This window comes from Nerophis ophidion, linkage group LG22 (genome assembly GCF_033978795.1).
Source record: "Nerophis ophidion isolate RoL-2023_Sa linkage group LG22, RoL_Noph_v1.0, whole genome shotgun sequence".
NCBI lineage: Eukaryota > Metazoa > Chordata > Actinopteri > Syngnathiformes > Syngnathidae > Nerophis > Nerophis ophidion.
In genome coordinates, this window is record NC_084632.1 from 42,006,978 (window position 1) to 42,034,264 (window position 27,287).

Here is a 27,287-nt window from a genome sequence, read left to right on the forward strand (position 1 = left end):
CTGACCACTCCCCACAGGACTTCCCGAGGGACATGGTCGAATGCTTTCTCCAAGTCCACAAAGCACATGTAGACTGGTTGGGCAAACTCCCATGCAGCCTCAAGGACCCTGGCGAGAGTATAGAGCTGGTCCACAGTTCCACGACCAGGAAGAAAACCACACTGTTCCTCCTGAATCCGAGGTTGGACTATCCGCCGTAGCCTCCTCTCCAGTACACCTGAATAAACCTTACCGGGAAGGCCAAAGAGTGTGATCCCACGGTAGTTGGAACGCACTCTCCGGTTCCCTTTCTTAAAAAGAGGAACCACCACCCCGGTCTGCCAATCCAGAGGTACTGCTCCCGATGTCCACGCGATGCTGCAGTCTTGTCAGCCAAGACAGCCCCACAGCATCTAGAGCCTTAAAGAACTCCGGGTGGATCTCATCCTCCCCCGGGGCCTTGCCACCGAGGAGCTTTTTAACTACCTCAGCAACCTCAGTCCCAGAAATAGGAGAGCCCACCACAGATTCCCCAGGCACTGCTTCCTCATAGGAAGACGTGTTAGTGGGATTGAGGAAGTCCTCAAGGTATTCCCTCCAGAGACTGCTGTATGGGAATATTGACCATGCAAGAACACAAAGGGCCAATTCACTTTACGTGTACTACAACACGCGCAAACTTTATAGCACACGCAAAGCTGATCTACTAAATGTGTGCTAAGTGGATTGCGTCTGTTATGGCGTGCAGTACCTTTTTTGTCTCTGTCGTCAGTAATATGCACAATAATAGCACCCCCCTCTCTCAGGGGGCGAACTCGACAGGGTGGTTGCTGGTTGTTCCATCTCCATCGTTGGGGTCCCTGCGGGTGAGGTGGGTGGTTCCCTTGGCCCCGCGCCCCTGCGGCGGCCGACTTGGGTGGGGTGGCCTGGGGCGGACCCCGCCGTGCTCTCCGTAGGGGGCGGGGATTCGGCTCATGGAGGCCCGGTTGCTGGTGGGGCAGGGTCGGTCTTCCCATCCAATTGTGGGGCAGTCTCTGGACCCTCAGCCGGGGCGTCCCGCCTTTCTGCCTGTGTGGGGACTTTGGTCTCTCGCTAGCTTGGGGGGATGGCTGTCCCCTGCTTCTCCCGTGCTTTGTCGCACCTTCTAACGTTCCTCCATTCTGCATTTTGTCTAGGGCCATATTACAACCCAAGACCGAGGCAGCGGATCCCTCGAGATTTAGCCATGTGTGTAACCCCCAGCGGACAGTTCTACTGCTCCATGTGCAACTGCGGGGCAGAACAGGAGACGGACTTCAGGCAGCATCTGGAGAGCAAGCAACACAAAGCAAAAGTGTCGGAGTTGAGGTACCGCAACGAGATGGAGAACCTGGGCTACAGCTAAGAAGAAAATAGGCCGAGGGACAACATGCGACCAAAGTAGGGGGCATTTTTCATGAGGGATAGTGTTGTAGCATTTTTGGGGTCCCCCAAGGAAATTGAAATCTAAATTATTCAAGTGAAATATTATATTTCTGGTCTGTTTTTTTTATTTCTATTTTTAATTCTAACTCAGGATCGAGGTGGACGAATGCATCTTGTGCAACCAATCAGATCAAATCCAAAGCACAGCCAATCACGAGGCAGGAATACGACCCATGTGACATCAATCTGTCGGCCTTCGCTGACCCCTCAGCGGCTCTTTGACGCGTCACCTTGACCGACCTTGTTTGTGCCTTCTTTGGAATCAAGAGTCATCTTCAGGCAGTGTACCGTATTTTTCGGACTATAAGTCGCATAGACTTAGTATTTCCATAGTGAGACTTATACTCAGGAGCGACTTATGTGTGGAATTATTAACACGTTACCGTAAAATATCAAATAATATTATTTAGCTCATTCATGTAAGAGACTAAACGTATAAAATTTCATGGGATTTAAGGATTAGGAGTGAGAGAGTGTTTGGTAAAGGTATAGCATGTTCTATATCAGGGGTAGGGAACCTATGGCCCGGGAGCCAGATGTGGCTCTTTTGATGACTGCATCTGGCTCTCGGATAAATCTTAGCTGATGTTGCTTAACACGATAAGTAATGAATAATTCCACTTGTAATCACAGTGTTAAAAATAATGTTCAAAATACAAAACATTCTCATGCATTTTTAATCCATCCATCCGTTCAAGAAATTGCGTTAATGGTAAGAAGTTATTTAGTTATTATTGGTTAGTGTGGGGCTTGCCCTCCTGGGGGTTCTTCAGACCTCCAAGCACCGACCTGAGAGCCTGTTTCAGGGTTACAATATTGTTTCATTTTTCAATAAGTCTCTCAGTTGTTTTCCAGCAATTGTATTTCCTTGATGGCTTCATCTGACCGGGATCTTCAGCTCTCACTGGATCGGTTCGCAGCCGAGTGTGAAGCGACCGGAATGAGAATCAGCACCTCCAATTCAAAGTCCATGGTTCTCGCCCGGAAAAGGGTGGAGTGCCATCTCCGGGTTGGGGAGGAGACCCTGCCCCAAGTGGAGGAGTTCAAGTACCTAGGAGTCTTGTTCACGAGTGAGGGAAGAGTGGATCGTGAGATCGACAGGCGGATCGGTGCGGCGTCTTCAGTAATGCGGACGTTGTACCGATCCGTTGTGGTGAAGAAGGAGCTGAGCCGGAAGGCAAAGCTCTCAATTTACCGGTCGATCTACGTTCCCATCCTCACCTATGGTCATGAGCTTTGGGTTATGACCAAAAGGATAAGATCACGGGTACAAGCGGCCCAAATGAGTTTGGGTCTCTCCCTTAGAGATAGGGTGAGAAGCTCTGCCATCCGGGAGGAACTCAAAGTAAAGCCGCTGCTCCTCCACATGGCGAGGAGCCAGATGAGGTGGTTCGGGCATCTGGTCAGGATGCCACCCGAACGCCTCCCTAGGGAGGTGTTTAGGGCACGTCCGACCGGTAGGAGGCCACGGGGAAGACCCAGGACACGTTGGGAAGACTATGTCTCCCGGCTGGCCTGGGAACGCCTCGGGATCCCCCGGGAAGAGCTAGACGAAGTGGCTGGGGAGAGGGAAGTCTGGGTTTCCCTGCTTAGGCTGTTGCCCCCGCGACCCGACCTCAGATAAGCGGAAGATGATGGATGTATTTCCTGCCCCAACCCAGTCTCTCCTCCTGGCTGCTGCTTATAACAGAGCGACAGGTGATTAGATAACAAGGCCCAGGTGGGCCATCTACGCACCTGTCGCTGCAGGCCCGCAGGCCACGCCCCCTCCACAGTTAGCTTCAGCATACCAATGTTATTACAAAGAATAAGAGACCTAATATACTCTAGAAATGTTGGTCTTACTTAAAAATGCACGTGTTTAGTTGTGTTCAGTGTTAAAAAAAATATTATATGTCTCTTACGGAAATATATTTTAAAATATTTGGCTTTTTGGCTCTAAAGGCCAAAAAGGTTCCCGACCCCTGTTCTATATGTTATAGTTATTTGAATGACTTTTACCATAATATGTTAGGTTAACATAGCAGTTGTTATTTATGCCTCATATAACCTACACTTGTTGACTATTCTTGATTTATTTTAAATTGCCTTTCAAATGTCTATTCTTGGTGTTGGGTTTTATCAAATAAATTTCCCCCAAAAATGCGACTTATACTCCAGTGCGACTTATATATGGGTTTTTTTCCCCCTTCTTTATTATGCATTTTCGGCAGGTGCGATTTATACTCTGGAGCGATTTATAATCCGAAAAATACGGTAGTTACATTTTTTTTTTTTGGTCTATATTCTTGCTCTGTTCCGCACAAAACAAGGTTTAAGTCAATAGTATTACAACTTATTAAGAGATATAGTTCAGGAAATATTAGATTATGTTGAGCTGTTACACTGTAAATATCACGAGGACAAAATGTGGGTTACACAAGAAAGTGGTAAAAGAAGTTAGTCTCAATAATAACAGTCAGAGATTATTCTTTATCCAATATTAATTTATCGACAAACTCAGCCAGAATCGATCAATCAATGTTTACTTATATAACCCTGAATCATGAGTGTCTCAAAGGGCTGCAAAAGCCACAACGACATCCTCGGCTCAGATCCCACATCAGGGCAAGGAAAAACTCAACCCAATGGGACAATGAGAAACCTTGGAGGGGACCCTCCCCCTAGGCGACAGGTGCAATGGACATCGAGTGGATCTAACATAATAGTGAGAGTCCAGTCCATAGTGGATCTAACATAATAGTGAGAGTCCAGTCCATAGTGGATCTAACATAATAGTGAGAGTCCAGTCCATAGTGGATCTAACATAATAGTGAGAGTCCAGTCCATAGTGGATCTAACATAATAGTGTGAGAGTCCATAGTGGATCTAACATAATAGTGAGAGTCCAGTCCATAGTGGATCTAACATAATAGTGTGAGAGTCCAGTCCATAGTGGATCTAACATAATAGTGTGAGAGTCCATAGTGGATCTAACATAATAGTGAGAGTCCAGTCCATAGTGGATCTAACATAATAGTGAGAGTCCAGTCCATAGTGGATCTAACATAATAGTGAGAGTCCAGTCCATAGTGGATCTAACATAATAGTGAGAGTCCAGTCCATAGTGGGGCCAGCAGGAGATCATCTTGAGTGGAGACAGGTCAGCAATGCAGAGACGTCCCCAACTGATGCACAGATGAGTGCTGGACTCGTAAAATATTATGTGAGATCCACTATAGACTGGACTCTCACACTATTATGTGAGATCCACTATAGACTGGACTCTCACACTATTATGTTAGATCCATTATAGACTGGACTCTCACACTATTATGTTAGATCCACTATGGACTGGACTCTCACTATTATGTTAGATCCACTATGGACTGGACTCTCACTATTATGTTAGATCCACTATGGACTGGACTCTCACACTATTATGTTAGATCCACTATGGACTAGACTCTCACTATTATGTTAGATCCACTATGGACTGGACTCTCACTATTATGTTAGATCCACTATGGACTGGACTCTCACTATTATGTTAGATCCACTATGGACTGGACTCTCACACTATTATGTTAGATCCATTATGGACTGGACTCACACAATATTATGTTAGATCCACTATGGACTGGACTCTCACACTATTATGTTAGATCCACTATAGACTGGACTCTCACACTATTATGTTGGATCCATTATAGACTGGACTCTCACACTATTATGTTAGATCCACTATGGACTGGACTCTCACTATTATGTTAGATCCACTATGGACTGGACTCTCACTATTATGTTAGATCCACTATGGACTGGACTCTCACTATTATGTTAGATCCATTATGGACTGGACTCACACAATATTATGTTAGATCCACTATGGACTGGACTCTCACACTATTATGTTAGATCCATTATAGACTGGACTCTCACAATATTATGTTAGATCCACTATGGACTGGACTCGCACTATTATGGTAGATCCACTATGGACTGGACTCTCACACTGTTATGTTAGATCCACTATGGACTGGACTCTCACATTATTATGTTAGATCCACTATGGACTGGACTCTCACACTGTTATGTTAGATCCACTATGGACTGGACTCTCACACTATTATGTTAGATCCACTATGGACTGGACTCTCACACTATTATGTTAGATCCACTATGGACTGGACTCTCACACTATTATGTTAGATCCACTATGGACTGGACTCTCACTATTATGTTAGATCCACTATGGACTGGACTCTCACATTATTATGTTAGATCCACTATGGACTGGACTCTCACTATTATGTTAGATCCACTGTGGACTGGACTCTCACTATTATGTTAGATCCACTATGGACTGGACTCTCACTATTATGTTAGATCAACTATGGACTGGACTCTCACTATTATGTTAGATCCACTATGGACTGGACTCTCAAACTATTATGTTAGATCCACTATGGACTGGACTCTCACTATTATGTTAGATCCACTATGGACTGGACTCTCACTATTATGTTAGATCCACTATGGACTGGACTCTCACAGTATTATGTTAGATCCACTATGGACTGGACTCTCACTATTATGTTAGATCCACTATGGACTGGACTCTCACACTATTATGTTAGATCCACTATGGACTGGACTCTCACACTATTATGTTAGATCCACTATGGACTGGACTCTCACTATTATGTTAGATCCACTATGGACTGGACTCTCACACTATTATGTTAGATCCACTATGGACTGGACTCTCACTATTATGTTAGATCCACTATGGACTGGACTCTCACTATTATGTTAGATCCACTATGGACTGGACTCTCACTATTATGTTAGATCCACTATGGACTGGACTCTCACACTATTATGTTAGATCCACTATGGACTGGACTCTCACTATTATGTTAGATCCACTATGGACTGGACTCTCACTATTATGTTAGATCCACTATGGACTGGACTCTCACTAGACTCACGGAGCAGGAGGGAAGAAGCCATCATTTCTTACAGGTGTGAGGACCACAGGTGTGTTAGAGTCTGTGTGCAAAAAGACCACAGGTGTGTTTGTTATTGAGTTTTTGGGAAGACTTGAGTCTGCATGAGTCCACAAAGCTACTTACCTCCTTTGCATGACAGTTCCAGCCATTTGTGTGCCAAGAAGGAAAGGTGTATTAAATATTTACTATTTTATTATTATTATGATTGCTAAGCAAAGTGTCCTGCACTTTGATCTGTTTGCATATTTAACAAATACAATTAAAACGATGAATTTAAACCACTTTGAATACTGGAAAATAGTTTTGTGTTTGCTGTCTTGTTTCCTGAAGTTAAGACTTTACCGTGAAGTAGTCCTCCACAAATGTTATTTATTCATATTGAAATCAATATTTTTATTTTGATCATGTGAAATTATGATAGTAGGTATGGAAAATCTAACCAAGTTATTATTACCGTCTAGAATGGATTTACACTGGCTTTAATTAACGAGGTACTTATTATGCAAAACTGATTTTTTTTGCCTGTGCTGGTACCTTTTTTTTGTCTATGTGGGTACCTTTTTTTTGGCTATGTTGCTACCTTTTTTTTTGTCTATGTGGGTACCTTTTTTGTCTATGTTGCTACCTTTTTTTTGTCTATGTTGCTACCTTTTTTTTTGTCTATGTGGGTACCTTTTTTGTCTATGTTGCTACCTTTTTTTTGGTCTATGTTGGTACCTTTTTTTGGTCTATGTTGGTACCTTTTTTGTCTTTGCTGCTACCTTTTTTGCCTGTGTTGGTACCTTTTCTTTGTCCGTGTTGGTACCTGTTTTTGTCTATGTTGCTACCTTTTTTTTGTCTACGTGGGTACCTTTTTTGTCTATGTTGCTACCTTTTTTTTGGTCTATGTTGGTACCTTTTTTGCCTTTGCTGCTACCTTTTTTGCCTGTGTTGGTACCTTTTTTTTGTCCGTGTTGGTACCTGTTTTTTTTGTTTTTGTTGGTAACTTTTTTTGTCTATGTTGGTACCTTTTTTGTCTTTGCTGCTACCTTTTTTGCCTGTGTTGGTACCTTTTTTTTGTCCGTGTTGGTACCTGTTTTTTTGTTTTTGTTGGTACCTTTTTTCGTCTATGTTGGTACCTTTTTTTTGGTCTATGTTGGTACCTTTTTTGTCTTTGCTGCTACCTTTTTTGCCTGTGTTGGTACTTTTTTTTGTCTATGTTGGTACCTTTTTTTTGTCTATGTGGGTACCTTTTTTGTCTATGTTGCTACCTTTTTTTTGGTCTATGTTGGTACCTTTTTTGCCTGTGTTGGTACCTTTTTTTTGTCCGTGTTGGTACCTGGTTTTTTTGTTTTTGTTGGTACCTTTTTTTGTCTATGGTGCTACCTTTTTTTTTTTGCCTGTGTTGGTACCTTTTTTGTCTTTGTTGCTGCATTTTTTGCCTGTGTTGGCAGCAGGTTTTTTTTGTCTGTGTTAGTACCTTTTGTTGACTTTGTTACTAACTTTTTTTTGCCTGTGTTTGTACCTGTTTTTTTGTCAATGTTGGTACCTTTTTTTGTCCATGGTGCTACCTTTTTTTTGCCTGTGTTGGTATCTTTTTTTGTCTATGTTGCTACCTTTTTTTGCCTGTGTTGGTATCTTTTTGTCTATGTTGCTACCTTTTTTTTTGTCTATGTGGGTACCTTTTTTGTCTATGTTGCTACCTTTTTTTTGGTCTATGTTGGTACCTTTTTTTGGTCTATGTTGGTACCTTTTTTGTCTTTGCTGCTACCTTTTTTGCCTGTGTTGGTACCTTTTCTTTGTCCGTGTTGGTACCTGTTTTTGTCTATGTTGCTACCTTTTTTTTGTCTACGTGGGTACCTTTTTTGTCTATGTTGCTACCTTTTTTTTGGTCTATGTTGGTACCTTTTTTGCCTTTGCTGCTACCTTTTTTGCCTGTGTTGGTACCTTTTTTTTGTCCGTCTTGGTACCTGTTTTTTTTGTTTTTGTTGGTAACTTTTTTTGTCTATGTTGGTACCTTTTTTGTCTTTGCTGCTACCTTTTTTGCCTGTGTTGGTACCTTTTTTTTGTCAGTGTTGGTACCTGTTTTTTTGTTTTGTTGGTACCTTTTTTCGTCTATGTTGGTACCTTTTTTTTGGTCTATGTTGGTACCTTTTTTGTCTTTGCTGCTACCTTTTTTGCCTGTGTTGGTACTTTTTTTTGTCTATGTTGCTACCTTTTTTTTGTCTATGTTGGTACCTTTTTTTTGTCTATGTGGGTACCTTTTTTGTCTATGTTGCTACCTTTTTTTTGGTCTATGTTGGTACCTTTTTTGCCTGTGTTGGTACCTTTTTTTTGTCCGTGTTGGTACCCGGTTTTTTTGTTTTTGTTGGTACCTTTTTTGTCTATGGTGCTACCTTTTTTTTTTGCCTGTGTTGGTACCTTTTTTGTCTTTGTTGCTGCATTTTTTGCCTGTGTTGGCAGCAGGTTTTTTTTGTCTGTGTTAGTACCTTTTGTTGACTTTGTTACTAACTTTTTTTTGCCTGTGTTTGTACCTGTTTTTTTGTCAATGTTGGTACCTTTTTTTGTCCTTGGTGCTACCTTTTTTTTGCCTGTGTTGGTATCTTTTTTTGTCTATGTTGCTACCTTTTTTTGCCTGTGTTGGTATCTTTTTTTGTCTATGTTGCTACCTTTTTTTTGCCTGTGTTGGTATCTTTTTTTGTCTATGTTGCTACCTTTTTTTTTTGCCTGTGTTGGTACCTGTTTTATTTTCTATGTTGGTACCTTTTTTTGCCTGGGTTGGTACCTTTTTCGTGTCTATGTTGGTACCTTTTTGTTGCCTATTTTGGTACCTTTTTGTTGCCTGTGTTGGTAACTTTTTCTGTCTATGTTGTTACCTTTTTTCGCCAATGTTGGTACTTTTCTTTGTCTGTGTTGGTACGTTTTTTTTATTGTCTGTGTTACCTTTTTTTTGTCTATGTTGGTACCTTTTTGTTGCTTATGTTGGTACCTTTTTTCTGTCTATGTCGGTACCTTTATTTGCCTGTTTTGGTACCTCTTTTTTGGTCTATTTTTTTGCCTGTGTTGGTACCTTTTGTTTGTGATCCGCATACTGCAAGTCCTGAAACTTTGAAATCAAACCACAGAGGCATGGTGGAAATATATAATATAATATAATATAATATATAATATTTCTAAAACAACTTTGCCTTCCTTCATACTTCCTCCGAACGAGCCGTTTGGATTTTGCCTATTTTGTCATGTTTTTCCCCACACGTGCAGGACATTTCAATACAGTCCTGGTCAAAAGTTTACATACACTTTTAAAAAACATGTCATGGCTGTCTTGAGTTTCCAATCATTTCTACAACTCTTATTTTTTTGTGATGTAGTGATTGGAGCACATACTTGTTGCTCACAAAATATTTACATGAAGTTATTCCTAAAAATGTTCAGGTATTTCAATTTAGAGTGGTCATGAAAAAAAACTTATGTCCCGAAAGAGGCATGCTAAAAATAATTGAGAAGCACTGCTGGATTGTAAACTCCTAGAATTAAGTGGTTTAGCTCCCACTAGTGGCTGTTTCAATGTCATCCCTCTTTTCAAAATGCTTCCAGACTGAGTCTACTTGAGTTAAATACAGTCTTGGGTTAGCTATTGAAAACCAGTAACTAGCTACAGTTACTAGTTACTTTATTTCAAAAGTAACTCAGTTACTTACACCAAAAAGTAATGCGTTACTGTAAAAAGTAACTATTTAGTTACCGTACTTATATATATTTTAAAATGTTTTTAAACCCCCTTTAATGCCCTTTTAGCCATCATTTCAGTACTGTTATTGCTCTGGAGAATAATACAATCTGTTGATCAACTGGACAAGCATTTGCACCACAGAACTCTGCTAAGCAATGTGGTCTACATACCACACACAAAGACAAAGATAAGTTTCAAAGAGCCAATTTGGTTCAGGCCGGAAGAAATCGTCAAAACTATTTGAAATAGCTGCAACATAACATAAGTACAGGAAGTAACAAACAGCATAATAACAACAAAGCTGTAAACCAAGGCAGGCACACACTACATACACAAATTTAACCAGGCGTTTTTTTTTCTCTCAAGGAATTGTGAAATACAATCATGTCTTCAGGAGATCAACACTGTACTGAAGCTCAGAACACTCTACACATTTCCGCAGTTTTAGTTTAAAATAAGGAAAGATTGGCCTGGCCTACTAGGATCTCTGTTTTTGTTTGTGAACTTTATAGTCTTAGAGCAGGAGTGGGCATTACGTCGATCGCCAGCTACCAGTCGATCGCAACCAGGCATTAAAAAAATAGACATAAAAAAGAGTAATCATCAATCTTCAACAAGACTTTACTTTTGTCAGTTGTTTGAAATTCTCGGCACCCGAGGATCTTGTGAGATGATGCTGGCTGCTGTGAGATCATTAAGAAAAAAATCACTAACAGGACGGAGAGAAACACTTTTTATTTCAACAGACTCTTGGGCCGCACCTGCTGTCAAAACTCTAAAGACCGACAGCACAGTTCCTGTCTTCACCATAAAAGACCTGCTTCATCCTGCCTGTGCTAACAAAATAAGAGTCTCAGAAAGCTAGCGTGCACAAGCTAGCAAGCTACAGAGTTTGATGCCAATGTATTTCTTATAAAGTTGTTGCACCGTTCCTGCTTCCGGAGCCTAGACTGTAGTCAAGGAGCACAGGGGAGACACTTCTCCAGGGTCAAAATGGATTCTCGGGCAACACCCTTCACTTTACCCAGTGGGTCTTCACAATTCTGGACTACAGGGCAAAATTATGAGTCCAGCGATTAGTTGCAAATCGTGGCTCTTTATTTACGTCTTGTACAAAAACACTAGCCACTCCCCCGCCCTCGGCGACCGCCCCCTCTCCTCTCTCGCCCACACACTCACCTGCTGCCACACATTAAAGAACCACACACACATATGCTACTCTCATAACAAAGTGTTTAAAAACCAGTATGCAAGTTGGACAAATGAGATGCCAAATCTAACCACTTTCATGTGGTATTGGACAGAAATGAGGACTTTTTTATCTCCTCCATTTGAAAATGTGGATGTTATCATCACTACTGTCTGATTCCAATCAATGCAAGTCATCAGAATCAGGTAATACACCAACTTATATTCTTGTCTTCATGAAAGAAGTGTTAAACATGCTTGTATTATCATTAAACACCATTAACAAAAATGTCTCTTTCATAAATAAATAAACATAAATAATAAATATGAATGAGGTAGATCTCGACTTGGTCAATTGAAAAGTAGCAAGCATGCAGAAAAAGTGTGATAATCAAACACTCTAGAAGTCTAGAATGGAAAGAGTATATACCGTATTTTTCGGACTATAAGTCAGTTTTTTTCTTAGTTCGGCCAGAGGTGCGACTTTATTATTATTACTAACACATTACCGTAAAATATAAAATAATATTATTTAGCTCATTCATGTAAGAGACTAGACGTATAAAATTTCATGGGATTTACGGATTAGGAGTGAGAGATAGTTTGGTAAAGGTATAGCATGTTCTATATGTTATAGTTATTTGAATGACTCTTACCATAATATGTTAGGTTAACATAGCAGGCACCTTCTCAGTTGTGAAGTGAATTATATTTATATAGCGCTTTTCTCTAGTATGTGATAATCAAACACGCTGGAATGAAAAGAGTATATACCATATTTTTCGGACTATAAGTCAGTTTTTTTCATAGTTTGGGCAGGGGTGCGACTTTATTATTATTATTAACACTTTACCGTAAAATATAAAATAATATTATTTAGCTCATTCACGTAGGAGACTAGACGTATAAGATTTCATGGGATTTACGGATTAGGAGTGAGAGACTGTTTGGTAAAGGTATAGCATGTTCTATATGTTATAGTTATTTGAATGACTCTTACCATAATATGTTAGGTTAACATAGCAGGCACCTTCTCAGTTGTGAAGTGAATTATATTTATATAGCGCTTTTTCTCTAGTATGTGATAATCAAACACGCTGGAATGAAAAGAGTATATACCATATTTTTCGGACTATAAGTGGCAGTTTTTTTTTAATAGTTTGGCCAGAGGTGCGACTTTATTATTATTATTAACACATTACCGTAAAATATAAAATAATATTATTTAGCTTATTCACGTAAGAGACTAGACGTATAAGATTTCATGGGATTTATGGATTAGGAGTGAGAGATAGTTTGGTAAAGGTATAGCATGTTCTATATGTTATAGTTATTTGAATGACTCTTACCATAATATGTTAGGTTAACATAGCAGGCACCTTCTCAGTTGTGAAGTGAATTATATTTATATAGCGCTTTTCTCTAGTATGTGATAATCAAACACGCTGGAATGAAAAGAGTATATACCATATTTTTCGGACTATAAGTGGCAGTTTTTTTTCATAGTTTGGCCAGGGGTGCGACTTATACTCAGGAGCGACTTATGTGTGAAATTATTAACACATTACCGTAAAATATCAAATAATATTATCTAGCTCATTCATGTAAGAGACTAGACGTATAAGATTTCATGGGATTTAAGGATTAGGAGTGAGAGATAGTTTGGTAAAGGTATAGCATGTTCTATATGTTATAGTTATTTGAATGACTCTTACCATAATATGTTAGCTTAACACAGCAGGCACCTTCTCAGTTGTGAAGTGAAGTGAATTATATTTATATAGCGCTTTTCTCTAGTATGTGATAATCAAACACGCTGGAATGAAAAGAGTATATACCATATTTTTCGGACTATAAGTGGCAGTTTTTTTCATAGTTCGGCCAGGGGTGCGACTTTATTATTATTACTAACACATTACCGTAAAATATAAAATAATATTATCTAGCTCATTCACGTAAGAGACTAGACGTATAAGATTTCATGGGATTTATGGATTAGGAGTGAGAGACTGTTTGGTAAAGGTATAGCATGTTCTATATGTTATAGTTATTTGAATGACTCTTACCATAATATGTTAGGTTAACATAGCAGGCACCTTCTCAGTTGTGAAGTGAAGTGAATTATATTTATATAGCGCTTTTTCTCTAGTATGTGATAGTCAAACACTCTAGAATGAAAAGAGTATATACCATATTTTTTGGATTATAAATCAGTTTTTTTCATAGTTTGGCCAGGAGTGCGACTTTATTATTATTATTAACACTTTACCGTAAGGTATAAAATAATATTAATTAGCTCATTCACGTAAGAGACTGGACGTATAAGATTTCATGGGATTTATGGATTAGGAGTGAGAGATAGTTTGGTAAAGGTATAGCATGTTCTATATGTTATAGTTATTTGAATGACTCTTACCATAATATGTTAGCTTAACATAGCAGGCACCTTCTCAGTTGTGAAGTGAAGTGAATTATATTTATATAGCGCTTTTCTCTAGTATGTGATAATCAAACACGCTGGAATGAAAAAAGTATATACTATATTTTTCGGACTATAAGTCAGTTTTTTTCATAGTTTGGCCAGGGGTGCGACTTTATTATTATTATTAACACTTTACCGTAAAATATCAAATAATAATACTTAGCTCATTAACTGGGTTGTACTTGTATAGCGCTTTTCTACCTTCAAGGTACTCAAAGCGCTTTGACACTACTTCCACATTTACCCATTCACACACACATTCACACACTGATGGAGGGAGCTGCCATGCAAGGCGCCAACCAGCACCCATCAGGAGCAAGGGTGAAGTATCTTGCTTAAGGACACAACGGACGTGACGAGGTTGGTACTAGGTGGGATTTGAACCAGGGACCCTCGGGTTACGCACGGCCACTCTCCCACTGTGCCCCGTCACCTCATTCACGTAAGAAACGAGACGTATAAGATTTCATGGGATTTAAGGATTAGGAGTGAGAGACTGTTTGGTAAAGGTATAGCATGTTCTATATGTTATAGTTATTTGAATGACTCTTACCATAATATGTTAGTTAACATAGCAGGCACCTTCTCAGTTGTGAAGTGAATTATATTTATATAGGGCTTTTTCTCTAGTATGTGATAGTCAAACACTCTAGAATGAAAAGAGTATATACCATATTTTTCGGACTATAAGTTGCAGTTTTTTTCATAGTTTGGCCAGGTCAACCTACCGCAGACCTCCGTTCCCGTGTTTGACGTTGCTGTGTGTGTCGTCGTTCCCCAGCTTCTCGGATTGCCCCTTAGATCGCGACCTCCCGCTTGGACACGTTCTTCTCGACACCTCTCTCTTGCCCTGGATCATCTGCCTGCCCCTCGGACGTCCATGTTCTTTCGCTCTCACCAACATTTACGGTAAAACCCTCCAGTTAAATACTACACATGGTCTTACACCATACACACTCTTGGATCTAGTTCACAATCCATTTCCTTAGTTTATATTTATATTGTTTATTATATATATGATTAATATATATATAATAAATCTATAGAGCTACACATCCTCTAGTGTCTGTTGCCGTCACCTTCCTCAGTTAACCCTAACAGATACTACATAAAAGATTATGTAAAATAACGCAGTACTGCATCGTGTAGTAACGGTAACTGAGTTACTGAATATAAAAAAAGAGCGTTACTTTGTAACGCGTTACTATAACGCCGTTACTTTCAGCAGTAAATAGTAATCTAACGCATTCTTTTTTGTATTCAATAACTCAGTTACCATTACTACACGATGCGTTACTGCGTTATTTCACGTTAATTTTTATGTAGTATCTGTTATGGTTAACTGAGGAAGGTGACGGCAACAGACACTAGAGGATCTGTTTTGGTCAATTGAGGAAGGTGACTGCAACAAACACTAGAGAGTGTGTTATGGTTAACTGAGGAAGGTGACAGAAACAGACACTAGAGGTTGTGTTATGGTTAATTGAGGAAGGTGACTGCAACAGACACTAGAGGTTGTGTTATGGTTAACCGAGGAAGGTGACGACAACAGACAGAGAGTCTGTTATGGTTAACCGAGGAAGGTAACGGCAACAGAAACTAGAGAATATGTTATGGTTAACCAAGGAAGGTGACGGCAACAGACACTAGAGGGTCTGTTATGGTTAACTGAGGAAGGTGACGGCAAAAGACACTAGAGGTTGTGTTATGGTTAACCGAGGAAAATGACGGGAACAGACACTATAGAGGGGCTGTTATGGTTAACTAAGGAAGGTGACGGCAACAGAAAATAGAGAATATGTTATGGTTAACCGAGGAAGGTGACGTCAACAGACATTAGAGGTTCTGTTATGGTTAACTGAGGAAGGTGACGGCAACAGACACTAGAGGGTCTGTTATGGGTAACCGAGGAAGGTGACGGCAACGGACACTAGAGAATCTGTTTTGGTTAACTGAGGAAGGTGACAGAAAAAGACACTAGAGGTTGTGTTATGGTTAACGGAGGAAGGTGACTGCAACAGACACTAGAGGTTGTGTTATGGTTAACCAAGGAAGCAGATGGCAACAGACACTAGAGAATCTGTCATGATTAACCGAGGAAGGTGACGGCAACAGACACTAGAGGGCGATGTAGCTCTATAGATGTATCATATATATTAACCATATATATAACAATCAAACAATATAAATATAAACTATGGAAATAGAGTGTGAATTAGATCCAAGAGTGTGTATGGTGTAAGACTATGTGTTGTCTTTAACTGGAGGGTTTTACCGTAAATATTGGTGAGAGCGAAAGAACACGGAAGTCCGAGGGGCAGTCAGATGATCCAGGGCGAGCGAGAGGTGTCGAGAAGAACGCGTCCAAGCGGGAGGTCAAGATCCAAGGGGCAATCCGAGAAGCTGGGGAACGACGACACACACAACAACGTCAAACACGGGAACGGAGGTCTGCGGTAGGTTGACACGACAATGAAACAGACAGAGAGAGCAAGATTCCAGCAGGACCCGGCTTACGGTACGTGACAGAAGACTATACTCCGGCCAGCGATGGCAGGTTGTCCAGGCTTAAGAAGGCAGCTCCTTCCTTACATGCAGGTGTGCTGATTGTCCAGGCTTACTTTGTAACGCGTTAGTCCCAAGACTGGTTGTGGCTTACTTGTGTCCTTTCTGAGACCGTGGGTCAGGCGTACTGGTACAGCGTACATGCGCCCTGCTCAAAGTGTTTGCCAATATTTTGATTATTTTGATACGAAAGCTTGCCCAAGCAGGCCCAGCAGAACAACCGCCGGCACCTCGTGCACGTCATCACATTGCAGCCTTTGTCTTTCTGCAACACAAACACACAAATGCTTTTTAGATTAAAAACCCACAGCTCATGAAAGTAGAAGTTCAGTACCTGTATGGTGCAGAAGCAGTACGGACACTTTTTGCTGTTGAACGCAATCCAGTCCTCGGAGAGGAAGTCCTCCAGAGTGCCGAGTAGAATTTTCCGACCGTACCTGCTCTCCAGCTGGCGCTGCCTTCCTTTGCTACCACTGGCATAGTCATCCCAGAGCGCCGTCATACCCGCTGAGACACATGACAACATTACCAATGATATATATTCTTAGTAAGTTACGTATGTTGATAAAAGCTGAGGTATAAAAATGATGCAAAGAAGAAAACAACATTTCCTGAGGACCAGCATCCGATGCAAGTGAAAGGAATCAGGTGTCCTAATCACTTGCCCTTTGGCACTTAGTGCTTTCAGTGATTTCCAGGCACAGGATGCCACCTGTGCAACAAATCCGGTCGGGAAATTTCCTCGCTCCCAAATATTCCGAAGTCGACCGTCGGCTTTATTATAAGAAAAGTGAAGAATTTGGGAACAACAGCAACCAAGTGGTAGGCCACGTAAACTGACAGAGAGGGGTCGGCGGATGCTGAAGCGCATAGTGCAAAGACTTTCTGCACAGTCAGTTGCTACAGAGCTCCAAAATACATGTGACTTTCCAATTAGCCCACGTACAGTACGCAGAGAATGGGTTTCCATGGCCGGGCAGCCTCGTCTAAGCCCGAAATCACCAAGTACGATGCAGTGGTGTAAAGCACGTGGCCACTGGACTCTAGAGCAGTGGAGACGCCTTCTCTGGACTGATGAATCACGCTAGTCCATCTGGCAATCTGATGGGACCAGTCTGGGTTTGGGGGTTGCCGGGAGAACGCTGCATTGTGCCGAGTGTGAAATTTGGAAGAATTATGGCGTAGGGTTGTTTTATCCAGGAGTTGGGCTTGGGTCCTTAGTTCCAGTGAAAGGAACTTTGAATGCTTCCAGGATACCAAAACATTTCGGACAATTCCATGCTCCTAACCTTGTGGGAACAGTTTGGGGCGAGCCCCTTCCTCTTCCAACATGACTGTGCACAAAGCAAGGTCCACAAAAACATGGGTGACTGTGGTAAGGCGTGGCCGGCAGACCGACAGCGAGGCGGGATCGAGGCTGAGATGGATGTCAGGTGCGTGGATCGCCCAGCTGGGCACAATTATATAATCTCCTCCCAGTGTGGAAAAGGGCGGCAAGGAAGGAAGGAGTTGGAGAACCAACAGTGGATGTAGCGCAGAAGAGAGAGAGAGCGAGAGGCAGACGAAGAGAAGAGGAGCTGAAAAGCGACCCGACCAGACTGTGTTTACTTGAAAAAATAAAGTCAAAACTGCTCGACCTCATGTCAGTGCTTGGTGGTCCATGGAACCCGGACAACAGCGAGAGTCCGTCACAATGACAGAGACTGGTGTGGATGGACTTGACTGGCCTGCACAGAGTCCTGACCTGAACCCCATAGAACACATTTGGGATGAATTAGAACGGAGACTGAGACCCAGTATGTGACCTCACCAATGCGCTTTTGAAAAAAAGGTGGACAATTCCTATAAACACACTCTGCAACCTTGTGGACAGCCTTCCCAGAAGAGCTGATGCTGTAATAGCTGCAAAAGGTGGAACAAAATCATAAAGAACCCTATGGGTTAGGAATGGGATGGCACTTTAAGTTCATATGTGAGTCCAGGCAGGCGGCCAAATACTTTTCAAAAACTAACTGACAAAAGAAATAGGCTGAAAATAAACACTCACTGCAGAAAATGCTTGAGCAGTTGTTCAAAATGTATTCTAGAACCTACCAACTGACTGGGGGAGTTCTGCATGGTCTTGCTGTGGTTCCTCTGTTTGAGGCTTCCCCCTCACCCTGCAGTCGTCTCTCCCGTGGTAAGTCTTCTTGCAGGTAACACAGAAGGCAAAGCCACAGACCGAGCAGAGCGCCACCCTGCTGGCTTCTTCTAGAATGACCGGCGATCCACAGGTGGTCCGTGGACAGTAACTCACATCTGAAGAAACACCACATGACACACACAAGTTACAACTTATAAGGCTGATATCATTCTGGAAGATGAACACATGAATTTTGTATATTGCTTGACCTTCCAGTTATTGTGCTAACAATGACTGAAGTAATGAGGAATAAAAGTTTATTGCATTTGTAATTTGTTTTCACATTAGTCGTATAGAGGTGGAACAAAACACTTTAAATATCGTGCAAAACTTCATTCAATTTAAGTTAGAATTTTAAACTAATGTTTGATACTGTATAAAAACATTACAAACATAGTGAAATATGTCAAAACCTTGGTATAATAGCGATGTATCATGTTTTACAGTTTTTAATACCCCAGATTTTCCAAAATGTTCCATTTAAGTTTTTGTCATCTTAAAACTCATTTGTATACTTTAGCCTTTAAATAGACCCTACATTTAGAGCAGTTGATGTGCCGTTTATTTTCTGTTTGGCCCCTCCGTGCAGATTCGGTGACCACAGATGAGGCGCTAGCTGTCCAAAGTCGGGACCCAGGGTGGACCACTCATCTGTGCATCAGTTGGGGACATCTCTACTCTGCTGACCTGTCTCCACTCAAGATGATCTCCTGCTGGCCTCACTATGGACTGGACTCTCACTATTATGTTATGTCCACTATGGACTGGACTCTCACTATTATGTTAGATCCACTATGGACTGGACTCTCACACTATTATGCTAGATCCACTATGGACTGGACTCTCACACTATTATGTTAGATCCACTATGGACTGGACTCTCACTATTATGTTAGATCCACTATGGACTGGACTCTCACACTATTATGTTAGATCCACTATGGACTGGACTCTCACACTATTATGTTAGATCCACTATGGACTGGACTCTCACACTATTATGCTAGATCCACTATGGACTGGACTCTCACACTATTATGTTAGATCCACTATGGACTGGACTCTCACTATTATGTTAGATCCACTATGGACTGGACTCTCACACTATTATGTTAGATCAACTATGGACTGGACTCTCACTATTAAGTTAGATCCACTATAGACTGGACTCTCACACTATTATGTTAGATCCACTATGGACTGGACTCTCACTTTTATGTCAGATCCACTATGGACTGGACTCTCACTATTATGTCAGATCCACTATGGACTGGACTCTCACTATTATGTTAGATCCACTATGGACTGGACTCTCACTATTATGTTAGATCCACTATGGACTGGACTCTCACTATTATGTTAGATCCACTATGGACTGGACTCTCACTATTATGTCAGATCCACTATGGACTGGGCTCTCACTATTATGTCAGATCCACTATGGACTGGACTCTCACTATTATGTTAGATCCACTATGGACTGGACTCACACTATTATGTTAGATCCACTATGGACTGGACTCTCACTATTATGTTAGATCCACTATGGACTGGACTCTCACTATTATGTTAGATCCACTATGGACTGGACTCTCACTATTATGTTAGATCCAATATGGACTGGACTCTCACACTATTATGTTAGATCCACTATGGACTGGACTTTCACTATTATGTTAGATCCACTATGGACTGATCTCTCATTATGTTAGATCCACTATGGACTAGACTCTCACTATTATGTTAGAACCACTATGGACTGGACTCTCACACTATTATGTTAGATCCACTATGGACTGGACTCTCACACTATTATGTTAGATCCACTATGGACTGGACTCTCACACTATTATGTTAGATCCACTATGGACTGGACTCTCACTATTATGTTAGATCCACTATGGACTGGACTCTCACACTATTATGTTAGATCCACTATGGACTGGACTCTCACACTATTATGTTAGATCCACTATGGACTGGCCTCTCACTATTATGTTAGATCCACTATGGACTGGACTCTCACTATTATGTTGGATCCACTATGGACTGGACTCTCACTATTATGTTAGATCCACTATGGACTGGACTCTCACACTATTATGTTAGATCCACTATGGACTGGACTCCCACACTATTATGTTAGATCCACTATGGACTGGACTCTCACTATTATGTTAGATCCACTATGGACTGGACTCTCACACTATTATGTTAGATCCACTATGGACTGGACTCTCACTATTATGTTAGATCCACTATGGACTGGACTCTCACACTATTAGAGTCTGTTGAAATAAAAAGTGTTTCTCTCCGTCCTGTCAGTGATTTTTGTCTTAATAATGATGTCACAAGCAGCCAGCGTCATCTCACAAGATCCTCGTGTGCCGAGAATGTCAAACAACTGAGGAAAGTGAAGTCTTGGTGAAGATTGATGATTGCTCTTTTTTTATGTCTATTTTTTAAAAGCCTGGCTTTCGATGGACTGACACACCCTCCGCGATCGACGTAATGCCCACCCTTGCTCTAGACCTGGATTTGGAGTATTCTTTGAATCCACACACCTGCCATACGGTCCAGAGTAGACTGCAGAAGAAGTCGGTCATAGCGGCTAAACAGTTCCTCCCCCACCAGACTCTCCACCTTCCAAATGAAAACAGAACATAATCAAATATGTCAGAGTGATACTTAAGAAACAAGGAAGTGATCTTACCTGGTCTGGTGTGGGCAAAGCTGAGCAGCCTGCCTGAGCGCAGGTGACGCCAAGGACGTTCCCTTCTGTTATCCGGAGCTTACAGAACTCAGCCAGACAGTCCTGGCAGAAGACATGGCCACAGTCTTGTATCCGCACACACTCGGAACCCAGGTAGCTCAGAAAACACACGGAGCAATCAAAAACGGTGCTTTGGAAAACCTTGTGTGTTTGAGCTGCATCGTGGACCAATATCTCAGACACTAGAGCTTGAACTGGAGTCAGGGGGAGATCAAAGACAGGTTGATCAGGAGCAGAAGCGTTTCTAGCTCCTTTTCTACATGCTTCTTCTTCGCCGAGCGGGATGGGAGAATCCTTACGGGATTTGCCGGACTCGGGAGCTACGTCTCCTCGAGAGTCTTCGTGACTATTATCCATCAGATTATCTGGGTGTTGACAAGGTTCGGCGTCTTTGGACCCTGAGGTGAGGCGGATTTGATTGGTTTCCGGGATGGAGGCGGAAATTGTGTCCTTGCTTTGGTACGGGCTGCTGCGTTCATTGGGGAGTTCCAGCAGAGACCGGATGTTGAGGAATCCGAGAGCATCCTCCCTTAGAAACTGCACCCAGGAGAAGAGCACCACCTCACCTCCGGTGGCTCGATAGAGATCAAAGAGCTGAGACCCCAAAGAAGCAAGCTGGAGAGATGCCGGAGAAATGGCTGACGTGGTCCATGTAAACAAATCCAAACACAGGTGTGTAATGCTGCTTACCTGGTTGTGTGTCAGCCAGACACAGCAGAGAGTAAAGGAGGGCGGGGATGAGGAGGGATAATCCTCCGGGAACTCAAAGTCCAGATGTATCGCTGGAAGGAATGATATCTCGTGCTGCGTCCGGGTGTCACCTGTGACAAAGCCAACATGACACATGTTCTTGGGAAATCTAAATCAGTTTCTTTTACCGAGTCTGCAAACCAAGAAACACAAGACCTGATCTTCATGTCCTCACATTGCCGGAAGTCAATGACACACTTTTGAATGAGTTCTTTGTTTACCTTCTCCGAGTGCCACCAGGAAGCCAGAGGGTGGTTCAGTCAACACTCTTATTTCCCCGGCAGCCCTAAGTCCGTGCCGGACAAACTCCTCTGAACTCAGAATGCTGTGAATAGCAAGTAGCTCGTTTTCTTGCTCCTCCAGATCCATACCTGCAGTGGACATGACTGGAAACACCTTGCAAAACCTCCTCCCTGCAACACATTTAGTCCAAAACAATAACAACAATGTTGCCTGCTGCAGTTGTCCGTCCCACCGGTGACTCATCAGTCTGATGCAAGAAGCAGGAAGTCTCAGCAAGTACTGGCAGCAGGACTGCCAAGTCTCGCATTCATGAGCCAGACTGGTGCCATTATCGAAACATGTTTGGATATTAGCTTTTGTTGTACAAACCCCGTTTCCATATGAGTTGGGAAATTGCGTTCGATGTAAATATAAACAGAATACAATGATTTGCAAATCCTTTTCAACCCATTTTCAGTTGAATATGCTACAAAGACAACATATTTGATGTTCAAACTCATTAACTCTATTTTTTTTTGCAAATAATAATTAACTTGGAATTTCATGGCTGCAACACGTGCCAAAGTAGTTGGGAAAGGGCATGTTCACCACTGTGTTACATCACCTTTTCTTTTAACAACACTCAATAAACGTTTGGGAACTGAGGAAACTAATTGTTGAAGCTTTGAAAGTGGAATTCTTTCCCATTCTTGTTTTATGTAGAGCTTCAGTCCTTCAACAGTCCGGGGTCTCCGCTGTTGTATTTTATGCACCTGGGGATAGGTTGATTGGCAACACTAAATTGGCCTTCGTGTGTGAATGTGAGTGTGAATGTTGTCCGTCTATCTGTGTTGGCCCTGTGATGAGGTGGCGACTTGTCCAGGGTGTACCCTGCCTTCCGCCTGATTGTAGCTGAGATAGGCGCCAGCGCCCCCCGCGACCCCGAAAGGGAATAAGTGGTAGAAAATGGATGGATGGATAATGCGCCACACATTTTCCATGGGAGACAGGTCTGGACTGCAGGCGGGCCAGGAAAGTACCCACACTCTTTTTTTTTACAAAGCCACACTGTTGTAACACGTGCTGAATGTGGCTTGGCATTGTCTTGCTGTAATAAGCAGGGGCGTCCATGAAAAAGATGGCAGCATATGTTGTTCCAAAACCTGTATGTACCTTTCAGCATTAATGGTGCCTTCACAGATGTGTAAGTTACCCATGCCTTGGGCACTAATGCACCCCCATACCATCACACATGCTGGCTTTTCAACTTTGCGTCGATAACAGTCTGGATGGTTCGCTTCCCCTTTGGTCCGGATGACACTCTGTTGAATATTTCCAAAAACAATTTGAAATGTGGACTCGTCAGACCACAGAACACTTTTCCACTTTGCATCAGTCCATTTTAGATGATCTCGGGCCCAGAGAAGCCGGCGGCGTTTCTGGATGTTGTTGATAAATGGCTTTCGCTTTGCATAGTAGAGCTTTAACTTGCACTAACAGATGTGGCGACGGATGGTATTTAGTGACAGTGGTTTTCTGAAGTGTTCCTGAGCCCATGTGGTGATATCCTTTAAAGATTGATGTCGGTTTTTGATACAGTGATACCACCTTTCCCAAACTTTTTTGTCACGTGTTGCTCATCAAATTCTAAAGTTAATGGTTATTTGCAAAAAATAATCATTGAACATCAAATATGTTGTCTTTGTAGCATATTCTTTCAGCATGTGCTGATAATTTAAATTTTCCTGAAGGAATAAATAAAGTACTATCTAATCTATCTAATCTAATCTAATCTAATCTATTCAACTGAATATGGGTTGAAAATGATTTACAAATCATTGTATTCCGTTTATATTTACATCTAACACAATTTCCCAACTCATATGGAAACAGGGTTTGTAGATGTCGAAAACAACGGGAGGCAGCGTGCAGGTAAAAATGTGTCTAATGCTTACATCAAAAATCAACAAAAGGTGAGTTCCCCCTTAGAAAAGGCCTTGAAGTTTAGGGAAGGCAATTACAGAACAAAACCAAAACTGAACTGGCTACAAAGCAAACAAAAACAGAATGCTGGACGACAGCAAAGACTTACTGTGGAGCAAAGACGGCGTCCACAATCTACATCCCAACATGACATGACAATCAACAATGTCCCCGCAAAGAAGGATTAAAAACAACCAAAATATTCTTGATTGCTAAAACAAAGTAGATGTGGGAAATATCACTCAAAGACATGAAACTGCTTTACAGGAAAATAACAAAAAAGAGAGAAAAAGCCACCAAAATAGGAGTGCAAGACAAGAACTAAAACACGACACACAGGAAAACAGATAAAAAACTCTAAATAAGCCCTGGCGTAATGTGACAGGTGGTGACAGTACACCTACTTTGAGACAAGAGCTATAGTCATGCATGCTTGCTTATGCTTTAAAGTCATACCCAACAATTACCACTTTTTACTCTCAACCGAGTTTCGTTTTTTAATGTTTTCTGCTGGTGGTGTGACTCCGCATTTTTTCAACGCAAAAAATATGCCTCGGCTCAAAAAAAGGTTGAAAAACCCCTGAGTTAGCTTCTACACACAATATCCGCTAACAGAGCCTCGCTACAGTCACAACTTGCTAGTGTGATAGCAAAATTACTTGAACTCGTTTTAATTGATGATGTTCTTTGAACGGGTCGCCAAAAGTTGTTTATTGGGCTCAGGAATGTGACACTTAGCAAGAGATCTATTATCTGATCAAGCTCTGTCTCCTGGGTCTTTGATGTAACATTTGGACTTTAGTTGACCTGGGCATATGTGTCATTTATTCTTGACCCCCAACAGAGCTAAATTGTTCCCCTTTCCTGAGTGACCCCCCTCCTTTTGGGCAAACGACACCCTCTCCTTCTTCACAGGACTTTGGGTATTCATTCCACTGGTGTACTGTATGTAAATGAGCATGGAGGGTGGGACTTCTGAGAATGTATAATTGTCATGTCAAATTCTAAAAGGGTTGTTAGAACAAGTTGGAACGAACGGATGTGTCGTTCTGGTTTGGTCTCGCTTTGCAAAGCTTTTTATTATTTGTTTGTTACTTTAATAAATCATTTTAAAGCTATTTGTAACTAAAGGATTGTCTTTAAGAAATACATATTATGACTACAATAATGATTATTCGGACCTGAAAGTGGTGCTTACAAAAATATTGTTTGTGGCAATAATGTAGAAATGTAGCTTACCACCGAGTAAATGAATGATGGGTTCTCAGTTTTTACTGTAAAGTGCTTGGAGTGTCTTGAAAAGCGGTAGATAATTATGTTCCATCATCCTGACAATGAGTGGACAATTGTGGTTTTTTTGCATAGCCCAGACCCCAAAACTGCGAATATGACCAAAAAAAACAACAAAAATGTATATTGATATTATTATAATAATAATAATAATACTAATAATAATAAGTATCTGTGTTGGCCTTGCAATGAAGTGGCGACTTGTCCTGGCTGTACCCCGCCTTCCGCCCGATTGTAGCTGAGATAGGCACCAGCGCCCCCCGCGACCCCAAAGGGAATAAGCGGTAGAAAATGGATGAATGGAATGATAATAATAATAATAAGAATAGATTTTATTTGTACAAAGCACATTACATTGAGTAAACAACCTCAAAGTACTAGTCTATTAAAAATAAATAAATACAAATAAAAACTAGAACAGCCAAATAGCTAGAACTAGTATGCATATATCTAAAAAAGGGCTTTTTTTTTAAAAAAGAAAAAAAAAAAGAAGGATTTTTAAGCCTTTTTTAAAAGCATTCACAGTCTGTGGTGCCCTCAGTTGGTCAAGGAGAGCGTTCCACAAACGGGGAGCATATATGGTATTATATGGTTACATGGGATCCAAACTCAAGATTGATTACTTAGTAATTGTCCAATTTGCTGTTATTACATTTAAAATTCAGTTTTGGAGCGCCGTAGGTAGAGTGGCCGTGCCGGCAACCTGAGGGTTTTTGGTTCGACCCCCACCTTCTACCGACCGAGTCACGTCCGTAGTGTCCTTGAGCAAGACACATCACCCTTGCTCCGGATGGGTTGTGGATGGGAATGCGTGTGTGAATTGGTGAATGTGGAATTAGTAAGCGCTATACAAGTATAACCCTTCTACCATTTAAATCACACACCTGCCATACGGTCCAGAGTCGACTGCAGAAGAAGTCGGTCATAGCGGCTAAACAGTTCCTCCCCCACCAGACTCTCCACCTTCCAAATGAAAATAGAAGATAATCAAATATGTCCGAGTGATACTTAAGAAATAAGGAAGGGATCTTACTTGGTCAGGTGCGGGGGAAACTCAGCCAGACAGGCCTGGCAGAAGACATGGCCACAGTCTTGTATCCGTACACACTCGGAACCCAGGTAGCTCAGAAAACACACGGAGCAATCAAAAACGGTGCTTTGGAAAACCTTGTGTGTTTGAGCTGCATCGTGGACCAATATCTCAGACATTAGAGCTTGTCTTGCAGTCGGGGGAAATCAAACACCGGTTGGTTGGGAGCAGAAACGTTTCCAGCTCCTTTCCCACATGCTTTTTCTTCACCGAGCGGGATGGAAGAATCCTTACGGGAGTTGCAGTACTCGGGGGCTACGGCTCCTCGAGAGTCTTCATGACTACTGTCCATCAAATTATCGGAAAGGTGACTACGTTCGGCGTCTGTGGACCCTGAGGTGAGGTGATTTGATTGACATAAGAGCTTGAACTGGAGTCAGGGGGAGATCAAAGACAGGTTGATCGGGAGCAGAAGCGTTTCCAGCTCCTTTTCCACATGCTTCTTCTTCGCCGAGCGGGATGGAAGAATCCTTACCGGATTTGCCGGACTCGGGAGTTACGTCTCCTCGAGAGTCTTCGTGACTATTGTCCATCAGATTATCTGGGTGTTGACAAGGTTCGGCGTCTTTGGACCCTGAGGTGAGGTGATTTGATTGGTTTCCGGGATAGAGGC

At 41.8% G+C, this 27,287-nt stretch overlaps 2 protein-coding genes across 5 annotated transcripts in view; one reads left to right on the plus strand and one right to left on the minus strand.

The window, feature by feature from the left end:
* Positions 1–6,718, plus strand: part of zmat3 (zinc finger, matrin-type 3) — a 43,100-nt gene extending 36,382 nt beyond the window's left edge. For 2 of the 3 annotated variants that reach the window (XM_061883870.1, XM_061883872.1), the window contains exon 6: positions 1,155–6,718. In XM_061883870.1, coding sequence (XP_061739854.1) covers positions 1,155–1,363 — 209 coding nt within the window. In that variant the 3' untranslated portion in view covers positions 1,364–6,718. The remainder of the gene's footprint in view (positions 1–1,154) is intronic. The other variant, XM_061883871.1, reaches the window with a different exon arrangement.
* A 9,373-nt stretch (positions 6,719–16,091) lies between these two features.
* LOC133540870 (E3 ubiquitin-protein ligase RNF14-like) lies at positions 16,092–27,201 on the minus strand. Of its 2 annotated transcripts, XM_061883874.1 has the most exons (9): positions 26,618–27,201; positions 26,469–26,547; positions 22,311–22,502; positions 22,030–22,160; positions 21,280–21,954; positions 21,131–21,209; positions 18,479–18,682; positions 16,719–16,891; positions 16,092–16,649 (listed from the first exon to the last, which is right to left on the minus strand). In XM_061883874.1, exons 2-9 carry the CDS (start codon positions 26,473–26,475, stop codon positions 16,503–16,505), a joined length of 1,608 nt encoding a protein of 535 aa, XP_061739858.1. In that variant the 5' UTR covers positions 26,476–26,547; positions 26,618–27,201; the 3' UTR covers positions 16,092–16,502. The 2 variants fall into 2 exon arrangements, with proteins under 2 accessions (XP_061739858.1, XP_061739857.1); XM_061883873.1 differs by lacking the exons at positions 26,469–26,547; positions 26,618–27,201 and having other exon boundaries at positions 22,311–22,719.
* Positions 27,202–27,287: the final 86 nt, after the last annotated feature.